The sequence below is a fragment of the Schistocerca cancellata genome, chromosome 4 (genome assembly GCF_023864275.1).
Source record: "Schistocerca cancellata isolate TAMUIC-IGC-003103 chromosome 4, iqSchCanc2.1, whole genome shotgun sequence".
Taxonomy (NCBI): Eukaryota; Metazoa; Arthropoda; class Insecta; order Orthoptera; family Acrididae; genus Schistocerca; species Schistocerca cancellata.
This window is the reverse complement of record NC_064629.1, coordinates 843,596,359-843,613,335: the sequence shown is the minus strand read 5'-3', so window position 1 is coordinate 843,613,335 and position 16,977 is coordinate 843,596,359. Positions and strand designations below refer to the sequence as shown.

Genomic DNA, 16,977 nt, shown 5'->3' with positions numbered 1-16,977 from the left:
TCACCATTCACAAACCATCATAATAGGTACACACAAAATGAAGAATGGACAATAAAGGAAGAACAACTGCAACAGGAAATCATCTAGAAATCAGAAGAATGGTGTACTGAGAAACCACACAAGAAGAGTTTGCAACAGATGGTACCAGAAGTACCATGGATGTTGACACACTGCAGGAACATTGCTGGGCACAAGCCAGTCACAATGCCTGTGAGAATCACGCCCCCTGGAGCAGCAGCACCACCAGGCAGAGCGATGTGCACTAAGTCACTGTGCATGACTGGAAGTTGGGAGTTGCAAGTTGTACGTCAGTCTGGGTCTTGCTGGGGAGTTCCTGGAGAACGTTTATCACGTCTTCAAGTCTTTGTGTGAGAGAGAACAGCAGCGGATAGACAGACAGTGGTTAGTCTTCAACAGAAACAGAATAGTGAATACAGTTATCGTGTATGGACAGAGACCGCCTGCCTAGAGATTTAACTGAGTACTGATAGTTTGTAAATGTTTACTGAACAGTACACCATGGCAAAAGATTAGTTGTCTTCCATCTTTAGTTCAGAGAACATTATTTAGTTGTCTCTCTATGTCTATCTTTTCAGAGATGGTTGCGGGCCCTCAGCTGTTCATATCAAATGTCAAATCAAACACCTTTCAACCATCTGATTTCCAAGCTGTTATTTTTATTGGGCTACCAATCTCAGTGCCATCTTCAGGCCCCCAGACCGACATGTAGGAAGATTTCAAATTTGGTTCTGGTCAAAATAGGAGCCAGCATTCAAAGACTGGTACCTGTAGATTTCTGTTCAATACAGCGATCACTTCAAACATAATCTGCTGACATATTTATTTACTTGTGTTCATGGAACTGTAGTCAACACAGGACAGATAGGCTACACCTGCAGTATACAATTGCTGTAACCAGTGTTACCAAAGTTGAGTAATATATTTTACTAATCATTATTTTGTGTTTCTTTCATTGTATGTGCGCTTCCCTAGAAACCATGCATCTGTCATACCATGAGACCTATATTAGTCTTTTTCAGCAGCAGTGAGACTTTAATCAAAGTAGATGGCCCCAGTCAACAACAAGAAGACATATCAGTTACTGCAAAACTAAGCTGAGACAAAAGCAGTAAACATGAATCCAAGGCTTTGTTGACACCACAGTAATAACAGCAGTTCTAATAAATGTTAGCTGTATTATATCTGAAAATTATTAATTAGATCTACATGTATAAAGGTATGGTATCACTCTACTGGAATAACAGACAATCATGTTCCCATTAATAGAATATTCTCACAACTATAAAGATAAATGTTAAGCTTGTCCTTAGATTCTGCCTGTTCTTAATACATTATGGACAGAGCCCAGTTAGGACTTGTCGAGTGGCAGTTAGTCATGCGGATGTACCAGAGTCTTGCTCATCCAGAGTGTAAAAATTCATAGCTGCCATTGTGTTCCAAGCACTCCGTTGATAACCATGTAGACTGCGTAAGGAAAGTGTCTCTGCATTGTGCAGGCCCTATATAGCAGAGACTGCTGCCAGTGTAGAATTACAACTTGCAGTCCTCCTCCTGTCATCTGTAGTTAGGTCTGTGATATTTCCTAATTTTGACTGTGTGGGTAACCCAAAACATGGAATTTACAACCTAACTTCTCTCTGTGGTCAGCAGTTGCAATTGAAACACTGACCACTCAATCCAAGGGTGAAGACTTTTGATTGTTTGTTGCAAGGGTCTTAATGAACTGATACCGGCAATAAACTTAAAAACTAATAATATATATTATCAGTTCATAAAAGTCGGTTTCTCACAAACTTTTATTTTTCACTTATTTGCTGTTTATAGGAACACCTTCTGAGTTCATAGATTACTTAATGAAAAGACTAATCAAGTTCCACATGCTAGGAAGTGCTAAAAGCAAAATACTTTCACAATTTAGACTGTCACACTAAAAAAAGTAACACACTTACCATCTGCACCTGGTCGAATGACTGCAGGTTTAGCCAAGGATTCAGTGTTAACTTTAACAACACGGTTTGTCTCATGTTGTAGGATAGTAGCCCTGTAAAAAGACATAAATAAGATTGTGTACAAAAAATTAAGATTACAAGAGCTGCAACGATTACAAAGATAAACTTACTTCAGTGGAGAAACACTGTCTTCAACCATGGTTGAACCTTCATCACCCTCAATGCCAAAATGGTCTTTTGACTGCTTCTATAAAAATTGAAAAGGCACTGGTGAGTTAACTATAAAAAACATATTGCATAGTACCAATTAAGAGCACACCATTTTTACAGCTACAAATATATTGTTACCCTTTTCCTTTTAGCCTGTTACCATATTATTGACAGAACACACAACAACTTCTGTCTTCAATATAAACTTCCGAAGTTAATTACAAATCAATGAACTTTTTTATAGTTGGGAACACATACACATAAAATTCCTTTAAACAAGCTAATTCCTGCATTAGGCTGTTAATTTTCCGCCTCCCAGCATCATGAAGCATGAAACACGGTACTTTCTGACAAATGGAACATGTAACACTTTTGCATAATGTTGCTTCATAATGTCAAAGTGGGAAAAGATAGTTATAAGTTCCAGGGATAGTCACTGAAATTCAAGATTTTATACTGAAATGCTATGGTATTAATAACGCAAAAAATTCTATCTACGAGTGCCTCCAAGCAAAAATTTGTAGCGTTTTTATTTCTGCTTTCCAATTACTTCAGATCAGCACTTAGATGCTGTAAAATTGAATAATAACCACAAGCATTTGGGTATCAGCTCCTGCTTGGCCTTAAACCTTTAGATAATTCAGTATCAGACAATACATATAGCTACATTTTAAAGGAAAGTGCCAAATTGGATCCTTTCATTAAATCTTATTGGTTACTTTTATTAAATCTTATATAAATCTCAAAGACAATGGCATAATGAAAATCAGTCTGCAGCAAAAGAAGAACTAGTCATCTAAAATTTCTAAGCTCAATAATATTACTATGTTCCTTTTTCATACAACTTGTACCTTTTTGAGAATTATATCAATGTATCCTGAGATGAGCTGTAAAATCTGTTCAGCCTCAGTGGTTTGAACACAGTAGTACTGATCAGAGTAATCACCAAAATCAAGAGTGAAAGTATTTGGAGATGCACCCCAGCGCCTGACAGTAGTCAGTGGCCATGTCTTCAGAATCTCCTTAGTTTTTTCATCCAAGCGCAGTACAGAATCTTTTGTCACACCCAAAAGTCGAGGCACCAATTTGTTCTTGCCTTTCATTTTCTCCTGTTAAGGAAGAAATAATGATGCAATGAAGAAACATTCTATATGAAAAACGTATTTCTAAAATACCCTCTACAAAATACAACACTTACTGAACAGATCTGCATAGAAGATAATAAAAATTGAAATAATAATGAATTACGTGCTGAAATGATATTTTATTTATGACATTAAAATGCTCGCAATGGCTTTCAGTCTGATCTTTGTTAAACACATCAGTATACATTTGTTTGTCTGTATATGTCCCCTTTTTTCCTTTGTTATATTCTGACAAACCCCTGGATGAATTAATTTCTCTAATATACTAAACAGAAAACACCAGTCACTGCTGAGTAATATCTTATATTAATGGAGCAAACGCCTAACAAAGAAACAGGGTCATGTGTTTCAAATGGGAAGGTCTCTGGACAGAATAAACACATTTCACCTGTGGAATGGAAAATAGTGATTGTTCAAAGTGTTTCGGTATATAATACAGGTGTTTCCAGTACAATGCAAGTACTGTGTCTGGGACTGCATGGGAACCAATTATGGGGAGGCAGGCTCCGATCACCACATACACTGCGGCCAGTTGCTCAGACTCTGGCACAACTCATATCAATTTTAACCTAATTAGATGAGCAGATATTAGATTTAGAAGGAAGTCCAATGAAATTATTGCACTATTTAGCGTTTCTGACAGGTGTGTGCCGGCCAGTGTGGCCGAGCAGCTCTAGGCACTTCAGTCTGGAACCGCGCGACCGCTACGGTCACTGGTTCGAATCCTGCCTCAGGCATGGATGTGCGTGATGTCCTTAGGTTAGTTAGGTTTAAGTAGTTCTAAGTTCTATGGGACTGATGACCTCAGCTGTTAAGTCCCATAGTGCTCAGAGCCATTTGAACCATTTTGACAGGTGTGTCAGTAGGGTCTGCCCACACAGCTGCATACAACAATCAACAGGTACCATATGAATTCATTTACTGTTGCTCAACATCAGTATAGCAGCTGGCTACTGTAGTCTCTGCATGAACCAGATATTTTTTTTAATTTTTAGTATGGCTGCATTTGTTCGGATGTGTAAACTCAGGAAACAACAGTGGAGTTCTGAGAATCTTCATCAAGCACCTCTGCATGATGCGAAAGAATGAGTGTAGAGACGAACTGGTGCAAACATTAATTATTAAACTGATATTTTCCCACCAAACCATAACTTACGATACATAATGAACAATATACTGCAATCTTCATTGCAGGCATAATAAATAACAACAAAAAGCTACAAACAATATTATGAAAAGGACAGATTACTACTTACCCTAAAGATGACCCACTGAGTTACAGACAAGCACAACGAAAAGACTGTTACCCCTGAGATTTCAGTCAAAGCCTTCTTCAGAACATGAAACAAACTACACACACATTCACACAACCAAGGCGCATGGGCTGGAGATAGCAGTCTTGTGTGTGTGAGGTGTGCTTGCTTACGTGAATGTGTGTGCACTTTCATTTCTTTTCTGAGGAGGGCTTTGACCAAAATCTCATGTGTAACAGTCTGCACCTCAATGTGTCATCTTTACGGTGAGTAGTAATCTATCCTTTTCATAATATTGTTGATATTCCAACCTGGACTTTCAATTGTTTAATAAAAAGCTATGGTTATTTTGTGGCGAACAATTTAAGTGCACACATCAGCAATGCTTCTGTTCAGCAAAAGTGACAAAAAGCAGATTACAAAGTACCTGACGGCTCAACACAAAAGGTTTTCCTCAAGTACAGATAGTGTTGAGGATCAGTGGACAAAGTTCAAAACCATCGTACAATATACGTTAGATGAGTATGTGCCAAGCAAGATTTTAAGAGATGGAAAAGAGCCACCGGGGTACAACAACCCAGTTAGAAAACTGCTGTGGAAGCAAAGGGAACTTCACAGCAAACATAAACATAGCCAAAGCCTTGTAGACAAACAAAAATTATGCAAAGCGAAATGTAGTGTGAGGAGGGCTATGCGAGAGGAGTTCAATGAATTCGAAAGTAAAGTTCTATGTACTGACGTGGTAGAAAATCCTACGAAATTTTGGTCTTATGCCAAAGCGGTAGGTGGATCAAAACAAAATGTCCACACACTCTGTGACCAAAATGGTACTGAAACAGAGGATGAGAGACTAAAGGCCGAAATACTAAATGTCTTTTTCCAAAGCTGTTTCACAGAGGAAGACTGCACTGTAGTTCCTTCTCTAGATTGTCGCACAGATGACAAAATGGTAGATATCGAAATAGACAACAGAGAAACAATTAAAATCGCTCAAAAGAGGAAAGGCCGCTGGACCTGATGGGATACCAGTTGGATTTTACACAGAGTACGCGAAGGAACTTGCCCCCCCCTTCTTGCAGCGGTGTACCATAGGTCTCTAGAAGAGCGTAGCGTTCCAAAGGATTGGAAAAGGGCACACGTCATCCCCATTTTCAAGAAGGGACGTCGAACAGATGTGCAGAACTATAGACCTATATCTCTAACATCGATCAGTTGTAGAATTTTGGAACACGTATTATGTTCGAGTATAATGACTTTTCTGGAGACTAGAAATCTACTCTGTAGGAATCAGCATGGGTTTCGAAAAAGACGGTCGTGTGAAACCCAGCTCGCACTATTCGTCCACGAGACTCAGAGGGCCATAGACACGGGTTCACAGGTAGATGCAATGTTCCTTGATTTCCGCAAGGTGTTCGATACAGTTCCTCACAGTCATTTAACGAACAAAGTAAGAGCATATGGACTATCAGACCTATTGTGTGATTGGATTGAGGAGTTCCTAGATAACAGAATGCAGCATGTCATTCTCAATGGAGAGAAGTCTTCCGAAGTAAAAGTGATTTCAGGTGTGCCGCAGGGGAGTGTCATAGGACTGTTGCTATTCACAATATACATAAATGACCTGGTGGATGACATCGGAAGTTCACTGAGGCTTTTTGCAGATGATGCTGTGGTGTATCGAGAGGTTGTAACAATGGAAAATTGTACTGAAATGCAGGAGGATCTGCAGCGAATTGACGCATGGTGCAGAGAATGGCAATTGAATTTCAATGTAGACAAGTGCAATGTGCTGCAAATACATAGAAAGATAGATCCCTTATCATTTAGCTACAAAATAGCAGGTCAGCAACTGGAAGCAGTTAATTCTATAAATTATCTGGGAGTACGCATTAGGAGTGATTTAAAATGGAATGATCATATAATGTTGATTGTCGGTAAAGCAGATGCCAGACTGAGATTCATTGGAAGAATCCTAAGGAAATGCAATCCGAAAACAAAGGAAGTAGGTTACAGTACACTTGTTCGCCCACTGCTTGAATACTGCTCAGCAGTGTGGGATCCGTATCAGATAGGGTTAATAGAAGAGATAGAGAGGATCCAACAGAGAGAAGCGCGCTTCGTTACAGGATCATTTAGTAATCACGAAAGCGTTACGGAGATGATAGATAAACTCCGGTGGAAGACTCTGCAGGAGAGACGCTCAGTAGCTCGGTACGGGCTTTTGTTAAAGTTTCGAGAACATACCTTCACTGAAGAGTCAAGCAGTATATTGCTCCCTCCTACGTATATCTCACGATGAGACCATGAGGATAAAATCAGAGAGATTACAGCCCACACAGAAGCATACCGACAATCCTCCTTTCCACAAACAATACGAGACTGGAATAGAAGGGGAACCGATAAAGGTACTCAGGGTACGCTCCGCCACACACCGTCAGGTGGCTTGCGGAGTATGGATGTAGATGTAGACAGTACTATGAGATGTTTTTGATGACAGGAACTATTTCGTATGCACTGTTGAAATTCACAGAAATTCAACAGAATATAAAACTGGATGCAGATTTGTTCTTGACTTAGACCAACCAACCATATTTACTTGCACATGGTAGCTCTTAGAAAACTTACCTTTACAAGGAAGAATGTTACACCATAAGTGGGAAGAGAACGAGCTGTTTTAGTGTATAGCACTTTAGCATCAAGTTCAGATAATCCAATGTGTTTCTTGTGTTCAGAGAAAACCTTCTTTTCAATACCTTTAACTTTAACATATGACTGTGGTAAAAATTCTTTCAAACTGTAAGTAAAAAAAAAAGAAATTAATGTCACAGAACACTTGCAATAAATAAACTTTAAAATAATTCTGTGTAATATAATTACTGCACAATTCTCTTAAACTACTAGTTAAAAATGTTGCAGTAAAGCAGTAATAACATAATTTCATACAGTATATACTCACTCAAGAAATCCTGGACGATGCCTATTCTCATTATGATCACCGAACTGTATTTGACACTGAATACCAGCAAACTCACATGCTTTATCTTGTGTCACAGGGTGTGTTCCGTCCAACATTGCATCTCTTGCTTGGACATATAAAAGGTTCAATTGTACTGGATCTCTCGAATCAATATTTTGATCTGAGAAAAAGAACTTACGTCGCAGGAGGACAGTTTCACCTTCGTCAATACCTTGTTCACGAAGTGTTTTAGAAGGATCAATCCAGTTCACTACAACATAATACCAAATCACATTTTAGGGAAGGATATTAAATTAATGCACACCAACATAACATAAAATATATGAAGTTAGCTAGTTCTATGTTGTAATGTAAAAATTATGACAATGAACAGCATAAAATATATTTCATCAAACTAGAACAGGGTGTCCATTGTCTCACATTTCCTGAGACAGTTCCCCTTTTTCCTCAAAAATCCACAACCCGATAGCTTTTTGGGGGATGCTCAAATGTCCCACTTTTTTGTGATTTCACTTGACTACAATTGCAATTTATTGTACATAATGCCACTTTTACAACTTTTGTTTATTTGCCATAAACGTTTTGCACTGTTGGTATTACCGTTACATGTTCATTGTTTCATCTCACGCCAAAAAGAAAATTAATTTTAACAGTAATATAAAAAAGTGAGTTTACTTTTATCATTGGAAGTGGAGAAACTGTAGAATGTAAGTTGTGTAAATCAAACTTTGGTACTGGACATTGTGGTAGGTCTGACACTGGAAATGACATTAAGACAAAGAAACATTGCATGAATGTTAAAAAAAAAATGCACTTCTTGATAAAATACATAAAGTGAACAGTAAGTCGAAAGTGCAGCAAAATAATTGAAAATGTCATTTGCAATCATCTGAGACCACAATGCAACGGAAAACTATGTCCACTAAATTTTCTCAATACAACTTGTGCCCCATTTTTTCCCCTTAACTGTCCCGGTTTTTTTCCCAAGCTTTTTCAAATGACCCTTTTTTTTTAATAAAAATGAAATGGACACCCTAAACTAGAAGAGAAGTTGATGTTACCATTTTACTGTAAAATCTCAGTTATTAATATCTGCAGAGACCTTCATCATCTGTTTTAAGCTTCTTCCTCAGTTGGTCCATTTTGGCATCGCGTTCCTTTTCCTCTTTCTTTCGTTTCAAAGTAAGGGTTCCGAAATTTGGTTTATTTTCTAGCTCTTCCTCCTGGTTCTCTCTAACAAGACTGTATTCATCATGATTGGTAATTCCTGAAATTACAATGATTCTTTTTTGAAGGGGTTTTAAGCAGTAAGTTGCAAACAAAGATTGTGTAGAGCTAAGTAATGTTATCTTGTAAAAACATCAATAGTTACCAATCTTTGTGCAAATAACAACCATTAAATTCACTACTGGTTGGCTGTCATCCACCAGTAATGTCTTCACTGTACCATCCAGCATCCTGACACGAAGAGTTCGTAACTTCTTTCGATATTCTAACAGATCCTGTAGAAATTAATATAGAAAGATTCATAAGAACAAATTGCATCACCAGACATTATGTTTCATACTATTAGTAACTAATAACTCTTAATTGTCATCAACTTACACCATTCCTCAAAATATAATACTCCAAGTTTCTTCCCGGTTCCAACCACACTCCCTTCTTAGCATCTTCATCTGCTAAGAAAAGACCGTAATCTTTTGCTGAAAAACGACAATATGCAGAATTACACATGTGGTGTAAATTACATTTTTATACTTTTTTTCTGTTGAAACGTCAGCCGCCAATTTCTAGGCTGTAGTTACCTAGTTGACTAACATCACAAAACTTACTCGTATACATAAATGTTGTGTAACACTTACGCTGCCCTTGGTTGGCTTCAGATATTTTTTCCCTTATTATCCGGCAGGCATCATAAACTGTAGTTGTTGGGTCAAATTGCATAGTCTTCGTAACATTTTTGTCGACAATGCTGATTCGCAGTGATAGTGTGGCCATGGTCTCCTCACTCGAGTGTTCCCTCTGCAAAGAGTAATTGTGAATCAATTTATTTAGACTTAAAACAACATTCATTAATTATGAAAATATCAGTGAAATTGACCATCACAGCACGTAAATTAATTTCATCACTAAATACCCTTAGACCTACTGCAATGGGATGTTTAATGACAGTTCAAGGTAAATACTTTGTAAGCACATATTGTCAACAGCAGCACAATTAAAATAGTCAACATTATATCACACTACTATTTATTTTCATACATATAAATCAGTGAAACGATTCAGTACTCTTTGATTAGTGATCACTGACATGACTGACCCTCAAGTATCTATTCAGGTTTCTACCCAGAGGAATTTCAAGTCATATGACCACACTATTCGAACTACAAGGAAGGCAGATGGCAGGTTAAGTTACATTGGAAAGACATCAATGGGAGAGGGGGAGGGGGTGAGCATTATGCATCACTATTATATTTCTGTTGTTTCCTGGGGTTTTGTAAGACCACAGACGAGGCAGCTACTCATTCATTCATGTAACAAGTCACTACATAATGAGTGAGAAAATATATTATTTATTCCCACAATGATCATAGCTGTACAATGAAGGAAACTGAAGGTAGGCACTATAGCAAAAGTGATATTCACATAAACTTTAAACATTCATAACAAGAAGGTTTCCTTAAAGAGAAGATTGCTGACAACTTTTTCTACTGTAAATAAGCATTTATAATACACACTTAAGGACACTCAAATTTATATTCTTTTTCCCTCAACAACTATATGGGGAGGGGGTAGAGATAGTGATGAAATTGCATATTTCTTTAACCTACAACCCTTTGGATAAACCTCTTAGGTGTCTGTTCCATTTATGTCATATCTCATTACGCTTTTCTCCAGAAACTTTGTATTCGGTCAACACACAACAATATTTTGTGTGACTGTACTCCAATAAACTAATTTCTTTACTGTGACAAATTATCACTAGTGTCTGTCTGTTGCAGAATTCTAGAGCATATTCCAAGCTCAAACATTAATAATTCCTGGAGGAAAAGGAGCTTCTGTCAAAGAATCAGCATGGATTCAGGAAAAAAAAATACCCCTGGGAAACACAGCTTGCTTTCAATTAATAAAATGTTAGGGCTATTATCCTGTGGTTGAATGGATTTCACCCGAAAACCCAACATTTCATCCCCATCCGTGGAGGACATTTTCAAAGGGCATCGCAGCTTCTTTGAATGTCCAATTCACACCATGGCTTGCTACTGTGTGAATGGGACATTCAAAGAAGCTACAATCCCCCTTGAAAGTGTCCTCCACAGATAGGGACAAAACGTTGGGTTTTAAGGTGAAATCCATTCGACAACGGCATAATAACCCAGAACATTTTATTAATTGTGACATTTCCAGTTGCGAAAGTTTACATTTTACACAGCTTGCTTTATTCGTATACAATATCTAAAAGTCAGTAGATGCCAGTGAACAGGTACAACCCATCTTTCTAGATATCTGAATGGCACTAGGCACTGTACCACACGGTTGTCTAGAGGAAAGTATCATAACAGGAAAGGAAAATGCATCGTAAAAGATGGTACACTGACCAACTGTAGAAAACTGTTCCAGCATTTGGAGTCCTTATTGAGTATGGCCTATATGAAAATATTACATAGGTGCTTGGGCAAATTAAATGAGAATCTGTTGGGTACATGTGGAGGACCAGTAGTCAAAGATGGTATGACAATTCTTATTGCACAGTTCTGAATATGATGTAGGGAACTGAAAGCATTCAACATCAATAATGATAGACTCAAACGAGATGCCAAATGATCTGCTACTTAATGGTAAATTAGTCATCCAAGAACCTATCAGTTATTACTGTGTTCACGTCTTACAGTTATTACAGAGAAACTACAAACCCTACTAACTAGGTACAAAGAAAACCATGGCAAACAACAACAAAAACAACATATGAGAAAACAATGTTTACTTGGAAAAGTATAAGCTGAACAAAACTCATTAGAGGCAGCATATACACATTTAAAAGATATCTGTAGATGCAGCTTCACAATAGTCACCGAGAAAAACATAATATCCAATAACTGTGAGATTTTATTATTTGGCATGCCTTATTTGTGTTGAGTACAATATTCTAACTGTCTAAGAATTTCATAAGATCTACAAATTGGATAGTACTTAGTTTTGCATGTAAGTTACATACAGTATTTGAAAATGGATGGCTTTTACCAACGTAAATCAATTTATGGTGTAGTTCCAAATTTACTACCAAAAGTTCTCTGGCTAGTTAGCAGATTTGTCTATATCAATAAACAATTAAACACCTTTAGCTACTACACAAAATATGCGATTCCAGGGATAAAAAAAGTAATTACTTTTTAAAGTCTGTAGCTTTCATCACAGATCATCACAGTACTGATCCACCTTATACCAGGGGAAGCTTCCTGTATGCTTTCCCATGAATGGGAAATTAAATGAATGTGGCTAGCTGTGAAGACAGTTTAGATTCAGAATTGTTCTTCATTGGTGAAACAAACTTGAACAAAATTATAACAACTGTATTGCCATGTCAAACAATAGTGCAAAATCAACATTTCTGCTGCTATTACAATGAGTTTTTGACCAGAACAACAGTAATTTCTCCAGAGCTATTCTGTTACTTCTATACATCATTTATCATGTCACTTTTTTTGTGACAACGTGTTATGAAATATTCCTGGGACATATTTAAATTAGAATATATTTTCAATAGGTCCCCTTGTGGCACCAAGTCAAGTGGCAAAATATATACTTGAATAAAAGTAACCTGACAGGCAACAGCTCCAGAACACAATAAACATCTCCCATAACATGTAGAAGCTGTTATTGCAGGTGCTGACCATTTTATAAATTCAGGATTATGTGTAACATTATGGTCTTCTGTTGAATTTTCACATACACATATTGCGTTTTAGTAATTGAGAATGGAACTGACTCAAATGTACCTCTATAAATAAATATACATGAACAAAATTCCCAAACTTATGTACATCTTGTGAGAATCACAAGCCTCTTCACGGGTGACTTGGTTTCTGTGCTGATTGCGATGTAAGTGACTTTTGTTCATGACAGGACTTAATATGACAACAATGAATTCCGGTACAATTCTCCAATCAGTAGCTGTAAGCAAAGGCCTTAAATAAATAAATTTGCACGCCATCAGAAAGAATTTTCTTCTCTAGCAATAATATATCATTATCTACTGTGGTGACAATTCAACTCTAAATGTTGTATAAGAAAAGGAGGGGGATGGAGGGAGGGGGTTAGGGAGGGAGGGGGGGGGGGAGAGGGAGGGAGGGAGGGGGGGGGAGAGAGAGAGAGAGAGAGAGAGAGAGAGAGAGAGAGAGAGAGAGAGAGAGAGAGAGAATCCCTGATATTTCAACGTCCAAATGATCTTTCTAGAGTAGAGTTTCTGGGATCCATTTCCTTTGTTACACTTCATTTCTGTTTCACCTACTTCTGCATACTAAATGCACAGTGTTGTGTTCCTAATGATTTCGAGTGAGATCCCAGCAACTATAATGGTTCAACTGCAGAAGTATTTAACATTCAGATATCATTTCAAACACTAGCTAATTAACCAGTAAAACATGAAAAAAATAATGGGCTGCACTGACTTCTGCTATGATAAAAAACTGCAGGATTTTGGTAAGATCTTACTGCAGTACTGATATTACAAAATAATGGCAGTGACATCGGTACCATTTTTATGTTTTGTTTTTTGTTACTGTTGTATTCCCAGTGATGAAATTTGAGAAATCACAGTCCCACTCATGTATAATGACACCCAGAAAAAAAATGGTTCCCCTTCATTAAAGGGCCACACCCCAATCATTTTAATTATCCTACTAAAATCACTGGAAACCTTGATTGCAAAGATGAGATGTTTTTGAGAAATTCTATGTTTGTCTTAACTGTGGTCTTTTTCATTGAAACTGTCAATATACATTTCAACAAACAACTCCTTGTTTCCTGCTGCTAAGAAATGCCAAAATGATTGTAAATATCATTTCTATTCACAGTTGCTTACATGTGAAATGGAGTGTTACACCTAGTGTGAAATTATGTACATCATATCAGTTGATCGCTGCAGTTTTAAATACTTCGTAAGAATTGTGTAAGCTACGGAAAACAGAATCTAATCACTACCACAGCCCAATATTATATCCACAAGAATGAGTTTTCAGTGTGAATTACTAATACAAATATTTATTACATACTAAGCATCATAAAAATACTTGCCAACCTTACAGATCACATTTTTTGACTGTGAAGAGAGTCTTTGGTACCTGAAGTGCAAAGCAATCATGAGAGGACTAACCTCAAACTCCAAAGTAAACTGCTGTACTATAATATTTTCCTTTCTTGCAATTATGGAAATCTAACATACATAATCCATTCTCTTGTAAACAATACAGCGTTGTATAATAAGATACCATACATACATGCTCTGCTTAAGAAAGATGCAAGGAACAGCGTACTACACTTTCTGGTAAGTTAAACATCTTATCTTTAAGCAAAGCATTTTTCATCCCAACTGTCTACCTAATGAAGTGCTCTTCTCTATTCATTTTACAGACCTGTTTCAGTCTATCAGACAGCTAAGGTCAACTTCTTCTGTCTACACAGAATGCCAGTTTGTCCTAGCTGATCAACAGATGTACTCCTAATCTCAATCTATAAACATGTGTAGTCTTCTGTAGATACGTTCAAATGTCATTCCCAGAACCTTTTGTTTCCAGCCACGGACTAATAACTGTTTAATTATTTGAACAGGTTTCAGCATCATATTTTCCTTTGAGAGATAGAGGAGTAACTGACAAGAGATCGTGTTATTTTTGTGTTATTTCTGCAAGTCCCACAAAAAAATTTCAATCAAAGGCTTTTATTTCAAATGTTTTTATTCCTTAAAACGATTATGCGGTTTTAATTTTTTGTTCTGGGTGTGGCTTGGTTTGGATTCCATATTAAACTGTGTGTCCCACTGTAACTGGCTGGACAGAGCAGAGGAAGGCAACAGCATACATCTAACAAAGTACAACGTTGTGTGGTGTTCATATCATCCTTCGAGTTGACGAATATGCAAACAAGCTGATCAGAGAAACTTACTTCCTCCCACATGCATGAATGTCCGAAAGCTACCAGAATACCCAATACATTTCAACATTGCAGCAGTTTTCGTATTATTGTGCGTAGCGTAATAATAAAAAAAGAAACTTGCATCGTACTTCCGACAGACTCACCATGCTTAACGCGAAACATTTTTGAACTGTCGGATAAAAATGTTTATTTTCAATTGCTGTTCATTTAAAAAACGAAAGCATCACAAGCCTGCAGTAGATATGTCAGCCTTCACAATTCCAGGCTATAATCTGACACGGAATGAAATGTAGACTCTACCTGCTGACGGCGAAATGTCCTAATAAAATTCCCAACTCTTAAGAAGTTCGATGTAGTGGACATTAATGAGGATCTCAACGAATCTCAGGCCATAACAAGACGCCAACTGTCACTGCAGAAGAATGAATCATATGGCATAGTCGTTCGAGGATCGACCAGAAGTATCGACAACATTTGTTCAAAATGATTGCGATCAACCACTGAAAATATCACTTTCATTTCATATTTAAAGTACAGTATAACTTTTTCGTTAATAATGTAGCCATGGAAGCTTAGCGATGAAAATTTTTGGAAAACGTCGCTTTCAGTATCGCGGAAAGGTTCTCGTACCACTTCGACAACACTTCTTCCGTCACTGCGAGACATCACTAAGGCACAAAATTATTTTTCCGTAAAAAAAAAGTAAAATAAAAAAAATAAAATGTTAGACTTCGTAAACTAAGTCCCGTGTCGCATATGTTCACCATTGAAAGCGAGATGCTTCCTTAAATTTTAATATCACCACCGGCGGAAAAAACGGTTGCTAAGATGGCACTCCAGCTCTACAGGTGGCGAGTTTTTTCTCTTGGAGCTGGTTACAGATGCGTTACTGCGAGGTTTGGCTAACGAGATGCTGCAGAACCAATACGTGAATATACTGCAATGTATGCATCAAACTAAACCAGTGTGATGAAAGAAAATTATTCGATATGCTTCGGCTCGACAGTTATCGCTTTCGATTTGTTGCAATGCACTATCAAACGAACAACATTTTGTTTTAAAACTTTACGCAGCTTTTACAGCACTCCAGCGAGTTTCGTAACACGGATCTGCCGCTAACTCTGCTAATAATGTATTTACATGTGATGGTGTTTTTTGGGAATTAATGAAACGTGTTTGCGTGGGCAGCGCGACAAGTGACTGTTGGCGGCCGAGCGCTGGGCACAGAGCTTCTTTTTAATACGGGCAGCGCGCCCGTTCCATCAGCTCCGCTCTTTCCCAAGTCCCCAGAAGAGCACGGTGCCTCGTGCACTCCATCTACAGCAGAGGCAGAATAAGCTAACAATTAGCAGACGCCTTCAGAACGCGATCACAGGCGTTATCTACTTCTAACGTTCATCAACAATGTTATTTGAGACGGTAACGTCGCGAAGTAAGAGACTAGAGCATTCCAATACTGCCCCATAGGTTCGATCACCACTCTTATATCTAACATATTTTTGGCACGATGCGACTAGTAATTGAGTGTTCATAACAAAGTTCTTCCTTTACGTACAAATGTCCAACGTGTTAATGTTAAAACTTCACCAGAAGGCACCAGCATATTTTTCTCGTTAGGGGGTAGACCACAAGAATATTTAAAAAATATTTTTTTTATTTGTTTTAATCCTCATTTACAATCAGAATGGCAGACAACCGCAACCGAGCGTCAATGTACAGTGCCCTTCAAGTTAGGAAACTATTCAAGCTGGTGTCAAGTGTAAAATGACTCAAGAGAGCGGCGTGCCGATATTAAATTAAGGTATACAAATGTGTGCAAAGCAATGTGGCTGCAAGTACACTTACATAAATTTTCTGTTTTTAATAAGAATCTATCCTTAAATCAACAAAGGAGAAAATTTGTTAGCAGTACAGCGGACGTATCTGCAAAAACCTATTATTCCCGCATTCTACTAGAAACTTTTTAAATCACTTAACAGCTATGATTCCCGCCGACGTGGTAGGCCACAAATCGTGAATACGGGATTACAAAAACCGGAATCATTCCGGTCGAAATTTACCGAATACTTCAGTAGCTCCGCAGCAAATGAAAACACAGTATTATAGCATACCTAGTCGAGCATAGGTCTATAAATACTATCAAAGTCACTGCACAATCTGCATGTCGTACAACCATCAAACTTTTTCAAGACCCGATGGTCAGGAAATGCTGACTTTCTTCATATTTCTGCATCTCCTAAACCATGATCAACTAAATGCAAAACAGGGAG

General features: G+C 37.7%; 1 protein-coding gene across 2 annotated transcripts in view; it reads right to left on the bottom strand.

Annotated features, from left to right (window-relative positions):
- The window catches only part of LOC126184950 (talin-1), a 272,457-nt gene that overhangs the window by 116,484 nt on the left and 138,996 nt on the right, over positions 1 to 16,977 (bottom strand). For both annotated transcript variants that reach the window (XM_049927624.1, XM_049927625.1), the window contains exons 3-11: positions 9,418 to 9,577; positions 9,161 to 9,258; positions 8,928 to 9,057; positions 8,658 to 8,822; positions 7,535 to 7,805; positions 7,204 to 7,372; positions 3,032 to 3,289; positions 2,141 to 2,217; positions 1,971 to 2,062 (exon numbers count right to left, since the gene is read on the bottom strand). In XM_049927624.1, the coding sequence (XP_049783581.1) occupies positions 1,971 to 2,062; positions 2,141 to 2,217; positions 3,032 to 3,289; positions 7,204 to 7,372; positions 7,535 to 7,805; positions 8,658 to 8,822; positions 8,928 to 9,057; positions 9,161 to 9,258; positions 9,418 to 9,553 (1,396 nt within the window). In that variant the 5' untranslated portion in view covers positions 9,554 to 9,577. The remainder of the gene's footprint in view (positions 1 to 1,970; positions 2,063 to 2,140; positions 2,218 to 3,031; positions 3,290 to 7,203; positions 7,373 to 7,534; positions 7,806 to 8,657; positions 8,823 to 8,927; positions 9,058 to 9,160; positions 9,259 to 9,417; positions 9,578 to 16,977) is intronic.